General features: G+C 48.2%; 1 protein-coding gene across 1 annotated transcript in view; it reads left to right on the top strand.

Annotated features, from left to right (window-relative positions):
* Nucleotides 1-7,988: 7,988 nt before the first annotated feature.
* The window catches only part of HUNK (hormonally up-regulated Neu-associated kinase), a gene marked incomplete at both ends in the record, with an annotated part of 100,467 nt that continues 89,974 nt past the window's right edge, over nt 7,989-18,481 (top strand). The window contains one exon of the mRNA XM_080919328.1: nt 7,989-8,249. Within this exon, the coding sequence (XP_080775454.1) occupies nt 7,989-8,249 (261 nt within the window). The remainder of the gene's footprint in view (nt 8,250-18,481) is intronic.

The following is an 18,481-nucleotide window of genomic DNA, read 5'->3' as shown; positions in this document are numbered from 1 at the left end:
TGTATAAGTCTTTGCATGTTTAAAATAAAATCTGTTTTTTGCTGTTTCCAGTATTAGAAATTGAGCCAAGGCCTTGCTCATTCCAGGCAGGTTCGGTCAGAGACTCCACGGTGCTTTTCACTCCTTCAACTGGATCTTTTAAGTATGAACTCCTAGAACCCAAACTGCTGGGTTAAAAAATGAATGCACTTACAGGATTTTATATGTGAATGTAATCATATATGTATGTTTTTTCATTTCTAAGGAGCCCAAACTGAACATTCTACAGTGTTCTTGTTCTCGTAGATCTTAAATTTAACTTATTTTCTTTTTTAAAAAGATCAGGCATAAATGTGTTCTTCGCTCTAAATATTTACCTTTATGATTTTAGCTCTGCTACAGTTGGCATTTCAGTAAAATCAGTACAACTGAAAAGACATATCAGAAGGGCTTCTAAAAATACCACATCACTGCGAAAGTGTTCAGATCTGAAAGTGAAGTGTGCCCGTAGGAACTGAATCCCACTGAAAATCAATTCATCTCAGTTTCAAGGAGCAGAGCACACGGCACCATGAGAGTCGTGACAGCCACACATTGTCCCGACTCACAAACTCACTTGATCAGAGAAAAAAATTCAAGTTTTAGTTTCGATGTGATATCATGCTGTATATAAAATAAAATAAAAACAAAAAAATAAGACAGTTCTCTGTAAGCCCTAATATTTCCACAAAGACATTTTCTGAATTCCTGATTTTTAAAAACTAATCTATTTAGCCGTGCATGTGTGTCTGTACACCATATGCATGTCCAGAGCTGTAGGAGGCCATAAGTGGGTATCAGAGCCCTGGGATAAAGTTGTGGCAGTTATGAGCCAACACATAAGTGCTGGGAATTGAACCCATGACCTCTGGAAGACCAGCTAGTGCTCTTAACTACAAAGCCATCTGTCTTAGTCAGGGTTTCTAGTCCTACACAAACATCATGACCAAAAAGCAAGTTGGGGAGGAAGAGGTTTATTCAGCTTACACTTCCACATTAGAGATGGTTGTGAGCCACCATGTGGTTGCTGGGAATTGAACTCAGAACCCCTGGAAGAGCAGCCAGTGCTCTTAACTGCTGAGCCATCTCTCCAGCCCCATTTTCGATCTTTCTGCATAGCGATTCATTGGCAATCACAAAGGCCTCAAAGGAGGGGCAGGGGCAGGAGCAGAGGCTTGTGGGTGGGCTGCAGCCGTGAGCTTAAGGTATGGGTTGTCTCTAGGATGTCTCTAGGCTTCCATCAAAGGGTCTAGATAGTGATATCTTTAAAAGCATTCACTCTTGATTGAAATCTATCATTTCATAAATTACATCTTTAACTATTGTGGTGTAATATTCTGCTTTTGGTGTGTGTGGTGTAATATTCTTCTGCTAAGAACAACAAAACATGCAAAAATACCCAGATAAAAAAAGCTGACACACGGCGGTGAGAGATCACTTTGTGGTTCCTTGCTAGGGCGTGTAGGGGAAACAGTGTATCCGCCAGCAGGGGGCGCCCACCTCTTCTGGTCGACGTCAGTCCACCTACCTCCATCCATTTGGGCTCTGGCCACAGTGTCTTTTCTCTGACCATCTCCAGGGCTCCAACCACACAGCAGTTACTCACTCTGTAACCCCCTCACACTCGACTTCAGGCTGTGTCCAGAAACGGACCCAGCCAGTTTTGGTCTGTAACCTTCGTATTGACGGTAACCTTTCCCATAATCCACACATGCAGCTTATCACAGAGGTTTTCCTCCATAGCATAACTATTCATTTTATTCCAATGTGCCTTTGCGGTGCATATAATCTCTAGCAGGTCGCAGTTTTCTTGCAATTTCTCTCTTTCTGTCTTATTATGGTGAGTTAAAAATTCATCCAACCTTCGAGGCCAGCCTGGTCTATAGAGTGAGTTCTAGGACAGCCAAGGATACACAGTGGCGAAGACCCTGTCTTGAAAAATAAGATAAAAGCATCCAACCATCACAAATTCTTATTGCTTCCCTCCCAGGAATCAGGATCCATCCTCAGCACACTTAACTAAAATCCCAGCTCTCCTGAAAGGAGTAAAAACAATAAGCAAAATAAAAAGGGAATAATGAAATTTCTCAGTCAGCAATAAACACACACACACACAGAGAGAGAGAGAGAGAGAGAGAGAGAGAGAAGGGGGAAGATTAACGAGATGGGTCACAGGGAGGTGGATCTGCTTAGAAAAAAGTCACAGAAAAGGCATAAGAAACAGACAACGCAGGGAGTCCACTGGGGAGGGGATGACTGTAGGATCATGAAGAGGGGATGTGAGACAGGGGGTACGGATCTCAGGGCCTTGTAAAGCCAGGGGATGACGTTGGTGTTGATGTAAGATGGGGCAGACGCAGCTTCCACCTGACAAACCCATGCAAGGGGACTGCGCAGGACGCTGTCTTCCCTGTGAAATGTCTCAAATGTCATTTCTCCTCAGCATCTCTATCTGGGACACAGGATCTGAGAGCCCTACATCCCCTGATGGTGCCTTAATAACGGCGGAGGATAATTTTTTTTTGCAACAGTACATCCCTTGGATCCTGTGGACTGCGACAGGCACAACTGTGTTGAGAGTACAGTGTTCTTGGAGGGGCAACCGTTGGCATCTTGTGGGAAGGAATGTGTCTTTCCACACAGAATGTCATTGTGGCTGCTGAGAGGCAGTCGTGGGCGTTTGGTGTGGTGTCACTGCCCACCTCCTATCACACTGAAGTTGTCACGCCTTCCAAAGCCCAGAGCCACTCTCATCTCTCCCGCAGATAAGAGTTGAGATGATGTTCCAGGCTGAGCACCTGCAATGAGGCAGGCACACAGGTGTGGGGAATCTATGTGTGCCTGTTTGTGTGTGTACCACATGTGTGCAGTACCCAAGGCGACCAGAAGAGGGCATCAGATACCCTGAAACTGGAGTTATTGATTGGTGTGAGGCACTCATGCATGTGGGGAAGTGAACTCAGGATCTTTGGAAGGACAACAGGTCCTCTTAACCATTTAGCCCTGACTATATATATATATATATATATATATATATATATATATATATATATATATATCTAGCCCTGACTTCATATATATATATATATTTATGACATGATATTATTTATATATACACACGTATATTTTATGTCATACATATATATCATATAATACATATATGTCATATACATATGACATGATATATATATATATAATATCATGATATATATCATATACATATATGTGTATTGTGTGTGTGTGTTTGGCTTAGTAGAAGCAAAGGATTCCAGTTAGAAGTTGAGATGGCAGTGGCTGGAATAGGGTGACAAGAGAGCTGCAGGTGGTCACATGTGGGAATGGTTTGTCCCATCAGATACAAGGATTAGGAGGAGAACAAGCAAAGGTTGAGTGTTTGATATCTGGGTGAACTTGAGTGAAGCCCAAGAAAAAAGAAGGGAGAGATGTGGGTGGTGGCATCAGATGAAGCCTGGGGTCTCAGATGGCCTGGTGAGATAAAGAAGTCAGCCCATGGAACTTGGAATGATAAAAGAAATCCAATCTGGAGGTCAGACCTGAGATTCATAATATCCGAGAGAGGCATTTGTGGGCTTTGAGACATTCTGGGATGACTTCTCTGAGAGTGGCCTCCATAGGCTCATTTATCTGAATGCTTTGTTCTGCAGTTGGTGGAATTGTTTGGGGAGGATTAGGAGGTGTGGCCTTGTTGGAGGAGGTGTGTCACTAGAATGGGCTTTGGGATTAAAAGTCCATGCCATTTCTAGTTAGCCTCTCTCTCTGCCTTGAGGTTATTATCTCACATGTAAGCTCTTAGCTACTGCTCCAGAGCCAAGCCTGCCTGCCACCATGCCTACTGCCAGCACTGTCATAGATCCAACTACCCTCAGGAACCATTAACCTCAAATTAAATGCTTTTTTTTACAAGTTACCTTAGTCATGGCATATCCTCACTGCAATAGAAAACTCACTAAGACCAACGAAAGAGTGAGCAAAAATAGACAAGTTTAGCTCACCAGGGACTGAGTTAAACACTGCTTTATGGGGTAAGGAAACTGAGGCAGGAAGGTGAGTTGATACCATCCATTATTGAGAAGTCACTGTTGGGGTACTGGTGATGTCAGGCTGCCCATGCAGCCACCATTATGACCAAGGAACACCTATTCCGCAGTCTTTGCACTGAGCAACAACTCGCTGCATGACAGGAATCACAGTGGCCAGGAACTCTGGGTACACGGTTCAGATCCAGACTCTTCTATTTGCCGGTTGAGAACAAACCACACAGAGATTTCCCGGGTCATCTTTTAGGCTTTCTCCTGCCTTCTGCCTTTGCTCTGCAGTCTCTTCTCTAGCTACCACGCCACTCCTGCCAGCCTAACCCTTTCTAGCCAACTCTCATTTCCTGGCAGTGCCAGGCTGATTATTTCTAATTGTCTTTGACTGCTTCCAGCTGGGTCTCGTAGCTGGCGTGTGGTGGGAGCACACAAACAGTGTCGCTGCCATATGGAAGGAGGAAAAGGAGAGAAGGAAGAGCAAGAAGGAAGCAGCTGCCACAAGTCAACCGAAACAGCTTCCCTGGGCTTCCCTGGCCTCTTGTGAATGATGGTGCTTTGAAAGGGTTAACTCCGCCAGGTTTGAGAATGGCCTCTCTTTGACAAATGATTAAATCGGTTGATTCCCCAAAGGCAACAATGTAGCAGTAACTTTAGAAAGTCATTTGTAACATCTAACTGAGGGCAGATGGGGTCTTGCTGTCCCCAAGCAAGAAATCGTCACTGAACACTCAGTGACTGATTGCTTTCTTGCACTCAGTCAACAAATACTCTTTAGGCAAGTCTGCAGCTTAGACACTATACCGGGTACTGAAGGGCAAAATGAAAACCAAGCAGGCACAGCCCCTGACTGCTGAATCTAAGAAGAGAGACAGCCAGTAAGCAACATGGAGGATAGGAGGCAGATGGTGGTATACCGTGAGAAGAACAGAGGGCTCATCAGCTAGGGCAGATCATTGGCTGGGAAGGGCTTCTCCTAACGGAACATCCATGTTGGGTGAAAGCCAGCCAGAAGTATCAGTTTGGAAGTAAGTGTGGAGCTAGGAAAGCCAAGTCTAGACGAGGGCAGGCAACCTGTTTAAAAAATACGTTATTTCAAATCCCCCCACCCTCTCTCCATCCTTCCCTCCCTCGTGTGTGTGTGTGTGTGTGTGTGTGTGTGTGTGTGTGTGTGTGTGTGATGTGCCTTTGGAGGCTAGAAAAGGGAACTGGATCCCCTGAAGCTGCAGTTACATGTGGTTGCAAACAGATCATTGAACATGCTGGGAACTGAACTCCAGTCCTCCGGAAGAGCAGGGCCATCTCTGCTGAGCCATCTCTCCATTTCAAAGACAGGTAACCTGTAATGCCTAGAGGAACCCTACAAGCTTGAGGGGTTAGCAGAGGCTCTTCAAAGGCAGGTGGCTGGTCCTCTGCTAGGTATTTTTGGAACACATCATTGGAGCGTGATACAGCGTCTCACTCTTATGATACGGTGCTTATTTGTCTTGTGAAATGAAGTTTTGGGGCTGGGGAGATGGCTCAGTGGTTAAGAGCACGAACTGCTTTTTCAGAGGTCCTGAGTTCAAATCCCAGCAACCACATGGTGGCTCACAACCATCTGTAATGAGATCAGAAACCCTTTCCTGGTTTGTACGAAGACAGCTATAGGGTATATAATAAATAAATCTTAAGGGGGGAAAAAGAAAAGAAATGGAGTTTCAGAGTCATTCCTTGTTGAGCAAGGTCACTTCAGACAGTAGAAACTGTAGTTCAAAAACCAGTTATTAAGCTCAGGCAGGGGTGGGATTTGAACTTCTCTTTTTCTTTGGCATCCATCCCAGCCAATAGAATTAGCAGTGCGCTTGTACCAGACCCAGGCAGCAGCAGCAGGCTTGAAGATTTAATGGGCCTGTGTTTTCTCTCTTCTTCACCCGTTCCTAGACCTCTACCCCGGGAGGGTATAATCAAAACATTAAAAGGAAAGAAAGTCTCTAGTTCATCATAAGTGACTTCCACCACTTATGAAGCACCCCTCCCCCAAATGATGGGTACTCTCGGGGGTTTGCCTTAAATTATAACAAATGAATCTCTAAAATTTCACAAAGATCCAATTTCCTAAAATTAAATTAATGCAACATTGGGAAACTTTAAATCCTTTCCTGATGGAAGATTCACCCCAAGTGGGCTTCATCCCCCCCTCAACTTTGAACCTAGCATCCTTTTCCTTTCTCCTCCTTCCGCCCTTTTAAGATTCAGTTACTGAATTAAAAACGTGATAGTGATTGGATGAGCCCTGCAGAAACTGTAGGAGCTAAGGCGTCCCTTAATTACAGCCAGAAAGCAGCAGAAAGCTTGCCTTTAACGTAGGAAACCCAGAGCAATGAGACCCCAACCCAAAACAAAGTTAGACTCATAATAGCAAGGGCGGAGACTTACGGCATATGAGTGTCTCAAAATAATATATGCCTAAACTTGAAAACGGGCATTTTGGGTGTTACTTTTCAGATAGGACAGCGACCAACCCCGCCCAGGGACTGGATGGGTGACAGCCGCATCCCCTCCCCCATCTCAGAGCATTAATGTGGATCGATGATGTCATACCTGTTTACTGAGAGGTAAACAATGAAATGAACTTTGTTAGGACCGAATCCTCCCTTTGAGCTCAGATGATGTGTGATCAGAGGTTAAATTTGCATTAGACGCGGGCACCTCAACAGGTCGCATTTTGGAAAGCCTTGTTTTCTCTGCATCCTTTTTTGTGTGTCTCTCATTTCGGTTCAAGAAAGATGTTGGGGATCCTGGAGATATCGGGTAGGTGCCTCAGGCTGTTTGTTGTCAGTACAGTCGCAGAGGCCGCAGAACAAAAGCATCCGGGAGCGGTGAGGCCCGGGTCCGGCTCACCCTGCAATACATCATCTCTATGGAAAGCAGAGAGGGGGCAAACGTACTCGCACAGGCAGCAAACGCCCTGGTTCCTATGCTGCCGCCACTACTGTTAACTGTGGTGGCTGCTTCTTTACGGACAACAGCAATCTAGCACGCGTGAGAGCCCCCGACACACAGCCTGCTAGGTACCCACCCACCCACCCACCCATCCATCTTCTAGAGTCCCTACTGTGTGCCAGGCGTTGGGCTGGATACCCAACTCTCTTACAGTCCAGAGCCTCCCTTTCTCTTTCCCCTACCCATGGTGGGTGCGGTTGGTGAGGAAATTCACTCTCGAAAGGACCAGAAAGCGCGATCCTCAACCCCCGGAGGCGGCAGGTCTTGGGCAGCCCGGGAGCGCGCGTCTACGCGGCCGCGCGGGGTCCCCCTGTCTGGCGCTCAGGTGGCTTCGCCGCCCACTCCGCCGCTCCCTTCCCCTCCCCTCTCCAGCGAGGGTCGAGTTGGGCTGTTGCGCGCGGGGAAGGAAGGAGGGGCTACGAGGGATTTGAAAGTGCTCAGGCTGCGGAGTGGAGCTCGCTTCTGTCCCCGCCGCCCGCGAGCGGATTAAATTTCTGCAAATTCAAACTGAATGGGGCTTTCTTCTGCTGCCTTCCAGAGGGCGCCTGCAGCCCGCCGCGCGCTCTTCTCCGGCGGGAGCGGCCCGGGGGAGCACCGCTGACGACCCTGCGGGCCAGAGGGCGGCGGCGCCCGGGCTTGGGGGACTCCGCCACCGGACCGTACCCCTCTCGGACCAGCAGCCGCTCTCTTGCACCCAAGCGGGGCACCAGACGGGACCGCGGGCGCGAGATCCTCCGAGGACGAACTTCTCGGGGGCGGGTCCCCGGTCGCCCGGTCGCCAGCTATTGTCTGCGCGCGGCGCTAGCACGGAGGCGCGGGGGGCGTGAGCGCGGAGACCCGGGCCGGGCGGGGCCAGGTCCAGGGCGGCGGCAGGAGGAGCCGGGGGCAGCCCCGGGGAGTCCGAGCGGCTGCGAGCGCGGGAGCCGAGCGAGCGCGATGCCGGCCGCGGCGGGGGACGGGCTCTTGGGCGAGCCGGCGGCGCCCGCGGGAGACGGAGGCGCGGAGGACACGGCCAGGCCGGCGGCAGCCTGCGAGGGAAGTTTCCTGCCCGCCTGGGTGAGCGGGGTGTCCCGGGAGCGGCTCCGGGACTTCCAGCACCACAAGCGCGTGGGCAACTACCTCATCGGCAGCAGGAAGCTGGGAGAGGGCTCCTTCGCCAAGGTGCGCGAGGGGCTGCACGTGCTGACCGGAGAGAAGGTGAGCTGGGGTGAGCGGGCCTGGCGGGAGGACCGGGGAGCACTGTCCCGGGAGCACGCAGTCTGGCTTTCCGACCCAGTGTAGCTAGGCGCACACTCAGGCTCTCGCAGTGGGCCACCGGGCACCCACTGATGGGTTCGTGGGGTGGGTAACCCGGGCAGATAGATGCACCCGCGAAGCCACCCCGCACTGTCTTTCTGTTTTGTTTTGGAAGGGTGCCGCCTGGCGGACGCCAGAGAAGAGAGGGGGAGAGGTGGCGTTGAAGGGTCCTGCGGTAGGGGCTTGGAGCAGTGCAGAGGCGGGAACTAGAGCCAGGCTGGGGTTCAGCTTTTGCTTTTGGAATGTGCGGCGGGAGAGCGGGGCGGCCAGCCTGGGGTTGCTTAGCGTTTCATCTCTCCTGGGCTCAGGGGAGGACGTGGAGGGAGAGCTGAGGCCCTGTGTGCTGCCCTCTCCACCCGCGTGGGCTGAGGCCACTGTTGGAGTAAAGATCCTGCTTTTGGCAGGTGCAGAACTACTCAGGTCCTGGACTCCAGAAGTTTGGAGATACCCTTTCATCTTTCTAGAAGACAGTAAAGGAAAGGGGCCCTTCCCCCACACCCGGAGGGACACTACTTCGACCTAATTAGAAGTTAGGGTGAACTCTTACCAGGCCAGGTGCGGGCGGATCTCAGGTGTTAAGTTAGATTTGTGAGAAGAAACCCTAGAAGCTGACTTACTTTTGAGGCTGGGTGGCCTCAGACAGGGAAATTTCTCGGGGCTGCCAAGCTGGTATCTTTGCAGAGACCCAATACTCTAATCACCTAGGCTGGGGGTTGTTCAAACCGAGCGGAGGAGGGGAATTCAGGGGGGTCCAAGCGCAAATAGCCCAAGGGCCAAGCCCCTGACAGAAAGCCATTTCCTAGCCTCTTGATACCTTTGATTTTCTCTTCGTTTCTGTTGTCCTGGAAACCCCTACATTCGAGGCTGGGTTCCATGACCCTTAGAATTTATCTTCTTTTTTTCCGTAGCCTTTCCAAGTGGGCTACTCTATATACCGGGGAATCAGGGTTAGACCAAGTCATTTTCGAAAGTGTCTCTTGCCCGAATTTCCAAGCAAAAAGCCAGCCTTCAGTATGAACTCAACATTAATTCTTCAAAGAAGAACAAACTCTTCAGACCCGGCCCTGGTCGTTCTAACTGGAGTAAGGAAAGTTTATTTACTCTTGGTGTGTAGTGGGCTGTCTGCGGGACACACCAACGTCCGTTCGAATGTTTTGATGCATACTGAATTCAGTGAGCTCGCTTCTGTTCTGTCAGGGGGAGGTGTAGCACTTAGCTCTCATAGTCTGTAGGACTGCCTGGCTGTTCACATGGCCTTGGAACTCCTTAGAGCTTCTTGCCAGGTTGGGCTGGACCTCAGTTCCTCATGAAGGTGGTTTTGCCCTATGGGATAATACTTTTGTTCTTAGTTGCACTGGCCACGGTATTCAGAGTTCAGTCCTGATTCAGCTCTGGACTCCTATGTTAAGTCCTGCCTAACAGAGATCCATCCCTTGGAATAAATACAAGGTATTTCTGCTCAACTGGGGTCTAGATGAAGGGTCCCCTTTCTCCTGTTTTTATGATGGCTCAATTCATCTTTGCAACGAGAGGAGGTTTGTTGCATATAAAATTGTCTCCCTTGGACCAACTGATCTGATCTAGTTGAAGACCTTAGTGTTCAGTGCAGACATAGAGACCAGGGAGGAATACTTAATGTTGCAAACCTTGGTCTTTCCTGCTGCACTTTTCTGTAGCCTGGAGGAACCCTGCTCTGGGGACAACCGAGTGTCTGGGAGGGACCTGGATTTTAGCTCCTTCAATGGCACTTTAAAGAAACAGTGGTGCTATTCATAGCTTTTATCTCCCTAACCCTACACCTTTAATGCTTAACTAATGAATGTGGGCTTTAGCAGATTGTAGAGATGGGGGGGAGGGGAGAGGGCTGGGGAGAACTGTTGGTGAGGTCCTTAGTCTGCAGCCATCATTTGTTTTAGGGCTTGCTTTATTAAGCAAAGCTAGAGGAAAAGGGGGAGGCTACCTCAAGCTATTTGCAAACTAAACTGCAGGCCAAAGGGCTTCACCACAGGAAAGGCTGATTCTGTGGAAGCCTGCCTCCAGGTATGATCCCCCATCACAACTTTCTTGGGGTACATACGGTTAGTTAAAGCATTTCCTTTTCCTTTCCTTTTTAGTGGGCGCAGAATGTCTCTTTTAGGAGCAAGGGATGAATCTGGCAGTGAGAACTAAGCGTGTCCTCTCTGAGCCACCTGGGCAGAAGGACCTGGAGTAGGTTATCTTGAGGAACTCGTTTGTGGGACAGGGGATGAAGGGAAGACATGACACCACCTCACATCCCATCTGTCTCAGAGCCAATCTTATCAAAGCATGCGTTTTATTTTGGTTGATTTGCGGTTAAATCCAGAAGGCATCTGAGGCAGTGTGGGTGGTGGTGTGTTTGGTGAGGTGCACATTTCCAGAATGCGTTGGGTAAAAATCCTTCAGGGGTTGCCTGGAATGCCTGGCCGAGTCCAGAAGACAAACAAGTTCCCCTTTGCCCACTTTCATTCTGGACTCACTCCCATCTCGTCAGAGGCTCCTATTGCCACTCCGAGCAGGTTGGTGTTTTACCCCGTGGCATCTGAAGTTCTTTGCTTGGAAGCAGTGTGACTCTAGATGCCCCTTTACTGCTGAGCACAAAGAATGGCTTAGGGCTGAGACCTAAATTCTGCTTTCCTCTAGCTTTTAAGCCAAGACAATCTCTGCCCATCTGGCTTTATAAAAATAAATTTTCTACACAGTCATGTGAGATCCTTGATTATGATGTTCTCAGTCATGACTGAGGTGATGTTTGGGCCAGGAGACATCATCTTTAGATTCGGAAAACGTAATCCCCCGTGGCTTGACATAGAGAACAAAGTTGCTGGGCAGGAGTATGTATGGTCTAGCGACTTTTACAGACTGGGAAGGCTCTGCCTGTTGCCTCAAAGTGGCTCTCACTAGATAAGAAGCACCCATGATAGGCCCATGAAAAGTTACTATTACATTTTAACACTTGAATAAAATGTAGCTGGAAGGGCTCAGTGGTTAAAGGTGTGTCTGATGACCTGAGTTTTATCCTGGAACCACCAACTCCTGCAGGTCCTCCTCTAACCCCCAGACTTCCACAAAAGCACTTTTGTGTGTACCCTCCATCCGTAAGTGTAATAACATTAAAGATATTTATGAACACAGCAAAGAAGCTCAGTGGGGGGGAAGTCTAAGACTATCCCGGGCACAACTGGCTTGGAAGGCCAACTTGAGTATTCAGCAATGCCAGCTTCACCTGTGATTAAGGGGCCAAGGTGGGCACATTAAACAGTCAGTGACGGTACTCAAGGAACTCATGCTAGCCTTTGACGTTTATTTAAAAGACCCGTTTATACATTTCATTAGAGCTATTTTGGGGCTAAAACCAAGGACTGCCTGCTTAGCAAGTTGCAAGTCATCACTCAGAGTTCAGCGGCACCAGATACCTGGAGTGAAGAAGTTACTAAAATTACCCTTTACTACGTTTTTGTGGAGCAGGAAATATGACTAATTTTAGAGGTGGCCTTTAGGCAGATCTGTTTTTAGCAAGTATTTCTGAAATAAACAGGTGCTAGATCCTGTATTTCTTCTGAAGAGAGAGAAATTTGAGGAACGGTGGTTCTGAGGTACAAGGCACACGCAGAGAACTGGAAGTTCCTATTAACTCTCGGCAGGGGCTCCTTGGAGGAAGGAGGCATTTTTTTCAGAGGCACCTGCCCTGTGGGTCCTGTGTGCGAGGCGGTGCCTATAATTTCCTGGATTGCAAGTGGTGTGGTTGTGGGCACACGCTTTTGAACTTCCTGCCTCGCCTCATCTTTTTGAAGTACTTGGAGGGATGATGGAAATTGGCATGTAGGGCTTCTCTCTCAGCGCTCACTGACACAGGGCCAGAGGACTTCAAAGGACGCCGTGAGTCAGCACCACGGGGAGGAGCACACCTTGCATTTTCTCTGCAGGCGTCCAGCTCTACTTACTAATCTAAGGTCTGTGGGCCCATCCACGGCCCGTTGCCGGCTATCCCAGGGATGTAGCAATCATCCAGAGCAGTGATTAGCTTCCCCAAAGGGGTAGAGCGTGCCAGACACATCATCTGAAGAGACGGGCAGTTTGCAGTGATGACATGGGTATGAAGAAGCATGTGTACTGAAGTTGGTTGCCTCTCTCAACTATTCATGATGACTGAGAAACTTGTCTTGCCTAATTGCACCCGGTCACTGAACCTTATTTTACTGATTTTGGTTTGTCGTACATCATTGGGAAAAGTGACCTTGAGCTGCTTGCTTGGTCCTCCTGCCCCACCTCTAGAGTACAGGATTCTGGGTATCTGCCACCACGCTCAGTGTACCCAGTGATGGAGACTGCCTTCATTATTGTTATATTGTTGTGAAAGACACCATGATCAAGGCAAAAGAAAGCATTTAGTTGAGGGCTTATTTAGGATTTCAGAGAGTGAATTCATAACTATCATGGCAGAGACGCGCAGGCATGCGTAGTGCTGGGACAGTTGCTGAGACCTTATGTGTGATCCACAATCAGGAGGCAGAGAGGGAGACTGGGCTTGGCATGGGCTCTGGAGATCTCAAAAGCTTACCCCTAATGACGCACCTCTTAATCTTTCCCAAACAGTTCCACCAAGTGGGAATCAAGCATTCGAATACATGAACCTATAAGGGCCATTTTCATTCAAACTACCACAGTGAGCAAACTAAGGCCTTAATGCACAAAGGTGAACCCACTCCCGATTGAGCCACAAACAACCTCTCCCTTTGCTCTGCCCAGGCTCTGCCACACCCAGGTGCTGTCCTGCTCTGGAGTCCCTGCACTCTCACGGGAGTGTGTTTGGATGGAAAGATCACCAGCAGCAGACAGGCGCATTCTGAGGCTTCAACCCAGGGGCTGGATTCTCGACATTAGTACAGACAGAGTCCTGGGATGAGCAAGAAGCAGAGTTGAACCTTATTAGGAGATTTTAGGACTGGAAAATGGCTCCGGGGTGGGTAAAGATGCTTGGTGCCTAGACTGGTGGTCTGAGTCTAATCTCTAGGGTCCATGGAAGAAAAGAACCAATTTCTGCAAGTTGTCCTTTGACCTCCACAGGTGTACCAGGGCACATAAACCCCCAAACACACACACACACACACACACACACACACACTTGGGATCTATAGAGCCCACCTAAAAGCCAGGTGGGAACGCCAGGTCATCTGTTAATCCTAGCAAAGAGGAGGCAGGGACAGAGAATCCACAGAGCAAGCTGATTGGTCAGACTAGCTAAAGAGATGAGTTTATTTGTAGCCCCAGTAAGTAAAGTCTCAGGGACTCAGAAGACACTTGATATTAATGCCAGGTTTTATGTGTGCATGCATTAGCCGTACATATGCGCCCATACAGGTGAACACATGTGTACACCCATACAAATGCACACACAAAAAAGCCTTAGCTATGAGATCAATACACAGGTGCTTAAGGAGATGGGAGTACACACTCACGTATGAGTGTGTAGGCTCTTCAAGGATAGCTCATCTCAGCAACAGCCGTACATAGGATTTTGGTGGCTTTCAAGTTATGTCTGAAAAGGTTGCTGAGAAGCCTCTTCTCCCCTGCCCACCCCCATTTTTCAAGAGATGAAATTATGATTTTAGGGTGACCCTGTAGATGCCTTGGAAGGGATGGCAGTCTGGTAGAGCCAAGCATCGTGAGGGCTGCACAACGGGTTAAGACCTGTCTTTACTGTGAATGGGGTTTCTTTGTGAAATTTCTAGAACATGGCTGGTTTACAGTTTGGAATGGAGGGATATATAGAAGGGCTACATGTGTTTAGACCTTAAGCATGGCCCACTATTTATTTTACTTTTTAACGATTTATTTATTTTTGTTTACGCGCATTGGTGTTTTGCCTGCATGAATCTCAGCGTGAGGGTGTCGGATCCCCTGGAACTGGAGTTACCGACCTTTGGGAGCTGCCATATGGGTGCTGGGAATCGAACCCAGGTCCTCTGGAAGGACAGCCAGTGTTCTTAACCATTGAGCCACCTCTCCAGCCCCCCATGGTTCATTGTTATCTTAGAATCCTGATTTAAAGTGTCTCTCTGTAAAAGAGGAATTATCTCTACACAGAGCAGACAGGCTTCGCAGCAAGTCTTAACAGTGCTGGCATCCTGGACTCTGAGCTCATGAGAGGTTTCAACCAGACTTCCGGGCAGCGCTTTTATTCTCCCCAACTTCATTCCCCAGTCTCCCCAGTTGTTCTAATCTACATTAGGAGGCCCAGCAGGAAAGTGTAGAGAATCAGAGCCTGGGTATCACACTCACTGGGTGAGGCTGGTAAAGTCCAGAGTCCTCGTCTTGAGAACCAGAACTGTGGCTTGCGTTTGCCGGTGGGTTTGGGGGTCTTTTGTGCATTTTCCCCTCAGAGGCTGGCAGCAACTCTGCACAGGTGAGTGCACCTTCTCAGCATCTCTAACTGCAGTGACCAAGCAGAGGCATGCCTTGGGCGTTGTTTCTTTCTGACTTTATTAGTCTGCTAGGGTGGCCGTAACAAGTTATCACAGATTAGGTGGCTTAAATGACAGATATTTCTCGTGTCACACTGCCTGAGAGTCCAGAATGAAGGTCTAGAGAGAACCACATACCTTCTGGAGGTGGTCCTTTTGGTGCTTGGTGCTGGTAGCATCCTCTGTAGCCCATGTTTGTTAACGTGACCCACAGATCTGTCTCCCTCTTTACGTGGTGTTCCTCAGTATGTCTCCTGGCTGAGTCCCTACCGTCTTACGATAAAGGCAGCCATCATTGGGTTTAGAATCTATTCTAATCTACTTTTCTCTCCTTTTAATTTGATTATGTCTACAAAGACTCCATTTACAAATAAGACCATATTCACAGGCCACCAGGACACTGTTTCTCAAACTGCGGGACTTGACTTCTTTGTGTGTGAGGGTCTAACCTTTCACAAAGGTTTCATATCAGATATTTATATTGTGATTCATAATAATGGCAAAATGATAATTTTGAAGTAACCAGGAAGATAATTTTATAGTTGGGGGGGTCACTGTATCATGAGGGACTGTATTAAAGAGTCACAACATTAGGAAGGCTGAGAGTCACTGGCCTAGAGGTCAGGACTTGATGCTGTGTGTGGGGGGCATAGTTCAACCACATTAGATCACCAAAGGTGTCATGGGTGAGTTCCTGGCAAAATGACCCTTTGAAAGACAGGACTATGTTCCCAGGAACTTGAGAGAAAGAAGGTTCTGGAGATCAGAGTTGGTGAGGTTGGTTCCTTCTGAGGGTTTGGGAAAGAAGAGTTCCTCAGACCTTGCCCTTTGGCTTGTAGACAACTGTCTTCCCTCTGTGTCTTTCTGAGTTTTAGTCATTTGTGTCTCTGGTTACCTTCCTCTTCTTGGGGTACTTGCTGTTTTTGGGGTCACCCTGTAAGAAGCCCCTCACTTGGGGGGCTGGAGAGATGGCTCAGCAGTTAAGAGCATTGACTGCTCTTCCAGAGGTCATGAGTTCAATTCCCAGCAACATGGTGGCTCACAACCATCTGAAGTGGGATCTGATGCCCTCTTCTGGTGTGTCTGAAGACAGCCACAGTGTGCTCTCATACATAAATTAAATAAATAAATATTAAAAAAAGAAGCCCTTCACTCATGTTTGTAAGGTACCCCAAGAAGGAAGAGGTCAGCTTCCCCTCTAATAACCCCACCCCAACGCCACTGCATCTCTAAAGGCCTTGTCTTTGAGAGGTGTGGAGAGCCAGGCCTCTCGGCTCTATGCGTTCACACTTTCCACGATCTGCATGCACTCATGAGCTCACCTCCCCACTATACTATAATAAGTCCCATGAGGAAGAGACCCATTGCCCTGTTCCTGATGCCAAGAGTAACCTCGGGCACACACAATGCATTCACTAGAGTTCATGATGGATGGAAGAATGCTTTGATCTTCCCTGGTGTTGTAGAGCACCTTTTCTTCCTGGTATAACAAGATGCCATCTTGGACTTTGCCTGGTAGCCATAGCAACTAGAGCAGAACAAGACAGTGCAAGCCAGGCCGGAGATAATGGCAATAGAACCTTTAACAAACACTCAGCTGTGTAATATGTAGGAGAGGAGAGTCAGGAAAGCCCCCTGAGACTCCAGCCATTGTCCCCTGTTCCTTCCCAACAGCAGCAAGTGATACCAGGAGATTTGGGGTGCATAAAGAGGGGTTAATTAAAAATCAGGAATCCATGGTGTAGCTTCAGTGGGGCCACCATCTGTGATGGAATGGGACTTTCCAGCAATGCTGCTGTCTTGGGGGTCACCTGTAAAGAAGCCCCTCCCTCATGCTTTGTAAAGTGGACTAGGTGAAATTGTGCTTTGGTGTATCACTGGTGTCCATCTAGGGTGAATGGATGTTCACTTCTGTCTCTGTAGAAAAAGTTCCCTCACACTAGGATGTGGGGAGAGCTTTCTGAGCTGTCAGGTTGTCAGCTGTCAACCATGGTTGTTCTTCCCACCCCCCTCCCTACCCCCATGCTGCTGAGCATGGCTGGGGTTGATTGGTTTGCTGGGCTGACACCCTGAGGGAAACAGTGGCCCAGCAATACTGTGCTTTCTATAGAGATTCATTAAGACATTAACCAGTTATTAGATCAGACAGGAGACACCCATTCTGCAGTGTCTTAGCATCGTTCTTGGACCCAGAGAATATGAACCAAGGCTACAGCAGATGAAAGAGATTGCTATTTGCAAACATACATTTTTTTTGGATGTCTCCCATGGAGATATATACATAGGCTTGGAGTCTGTCTCTTTGACTATAATTTTCTCCGTTAAGTTTATTAGTCTCCTAATCCAGACTCTTGCCAAAGCCTTCTGTAACCCTGCTTGCCAGTTTTTTGAAGCCATTTGATGAGATTTGGTCTTGTTCACTGGGCGACCTTTGCTGTTTTCGTCCTTGGCTTGAGTTCTTGTCTTCCAGCCTGTCTTGTGGTTCTATGTTGTCAGGGTACATTGGTGCAACAGTTTGAACACTATTTATTAATTGATGTGGTGTGTGTGTGTATGTGTTTATGCATACCATGTGTGTGCAGGAAACAGTGGGAACCAGAAAGGACCATCAGATCAGTACTGGGAACTGAACTTTGGGCCTCTACAGGAGCAACAATATTCCTTTACTTGCTGAGCCAGCTCTCCAGTCCCTTGTTTGAACTCTGTTTTTCCACGAGGCACCTCTGTGGGTCACCTGATCTTTGTTTCTAGAGTGGGCAGGAAGCATGAGTGTCCACTGGGTACAAAGGGTCAGCTCTCTGTGTCACACTGGGTTTCATGGCCTCCGAGTTTCTAATCTGCTGGAAAAGAAATGAGTGGGGATGAGTTGGGAAGAGGATGAGAGAAAAGGGCGAACACTAGAGTTCACACTAGCTGCAGGCCAGGCCCTTCATGTTGTCCTGGAAAAGCTTTCTGTGATCTTAGTGCACACACACACACACACACACACCACACACAAAACCCAGAGCTTGGGAAACCCATCAGTGAAAACAAAACTGGATTCACCCAAGAAACATCTCATTAGTGTTCTGAGCTTCCGAAGGAAAGTGCTGGTCAGTAGGCTGCTAACCAGATCATGCTCATGTTAAGGATGAAAGCTTAGAGCCCCAGGCAGAGCTGGAGAGCTTGTGGCTAGTCACCTTCATGTGTGGTCCTGGGGAAGCAGGGGACGATTTCCCACATCTGTAATACTCAGCTGCTGTCTTTAACAGATTCACAATATGACTGTATGAGTTTGTACATAAAAACATATATGAATATAATATTAAATATAAATCATATGATACTACACTAAGTATAGACATAAACAAATACAACTTTTTGGCAGCAGAGTTTTCTGGGGGGAGGGGGAGCAGTGGAGGGGGTGGGGGAGAGGGGATGGCTAGCAACTTTTGTAAATTCCCTAAGAGAGGAGATATTCCCCTAGGGAACTTGAAACTATAGGCTCCAGGGATTAAAAGTCCCAAGTAATCTGTGTTGCTGGAAGGGAAAGGCCAAAGCTTAGGTGCCAGCCAGTGGAGGAAATGTCTCCAGAGATTTCACAGTCCTGATAGCTCCTCAGAGTATCTTTCAAGACAGTCTGGAGCTGAGCCGGTGACAGGTCAGGAGTGC

This window comes from Micromys minutus (assembly GCF_963924665.1).
Source record: "Micromys minutus genome assembly, chromosome: 7".
In the NCBI taxonomy this organism is placed as follows: Eukaryota; Metazoa; Chordata; class Mammalia; order Rodentia; family Muridae; genus Micromys; species Micromys minutus.
The sequence above is the reverse complement of the archived record's forward strand: the minus strand, read 5'-3'. Positions and strand labels throughout refer to the sequence as shown.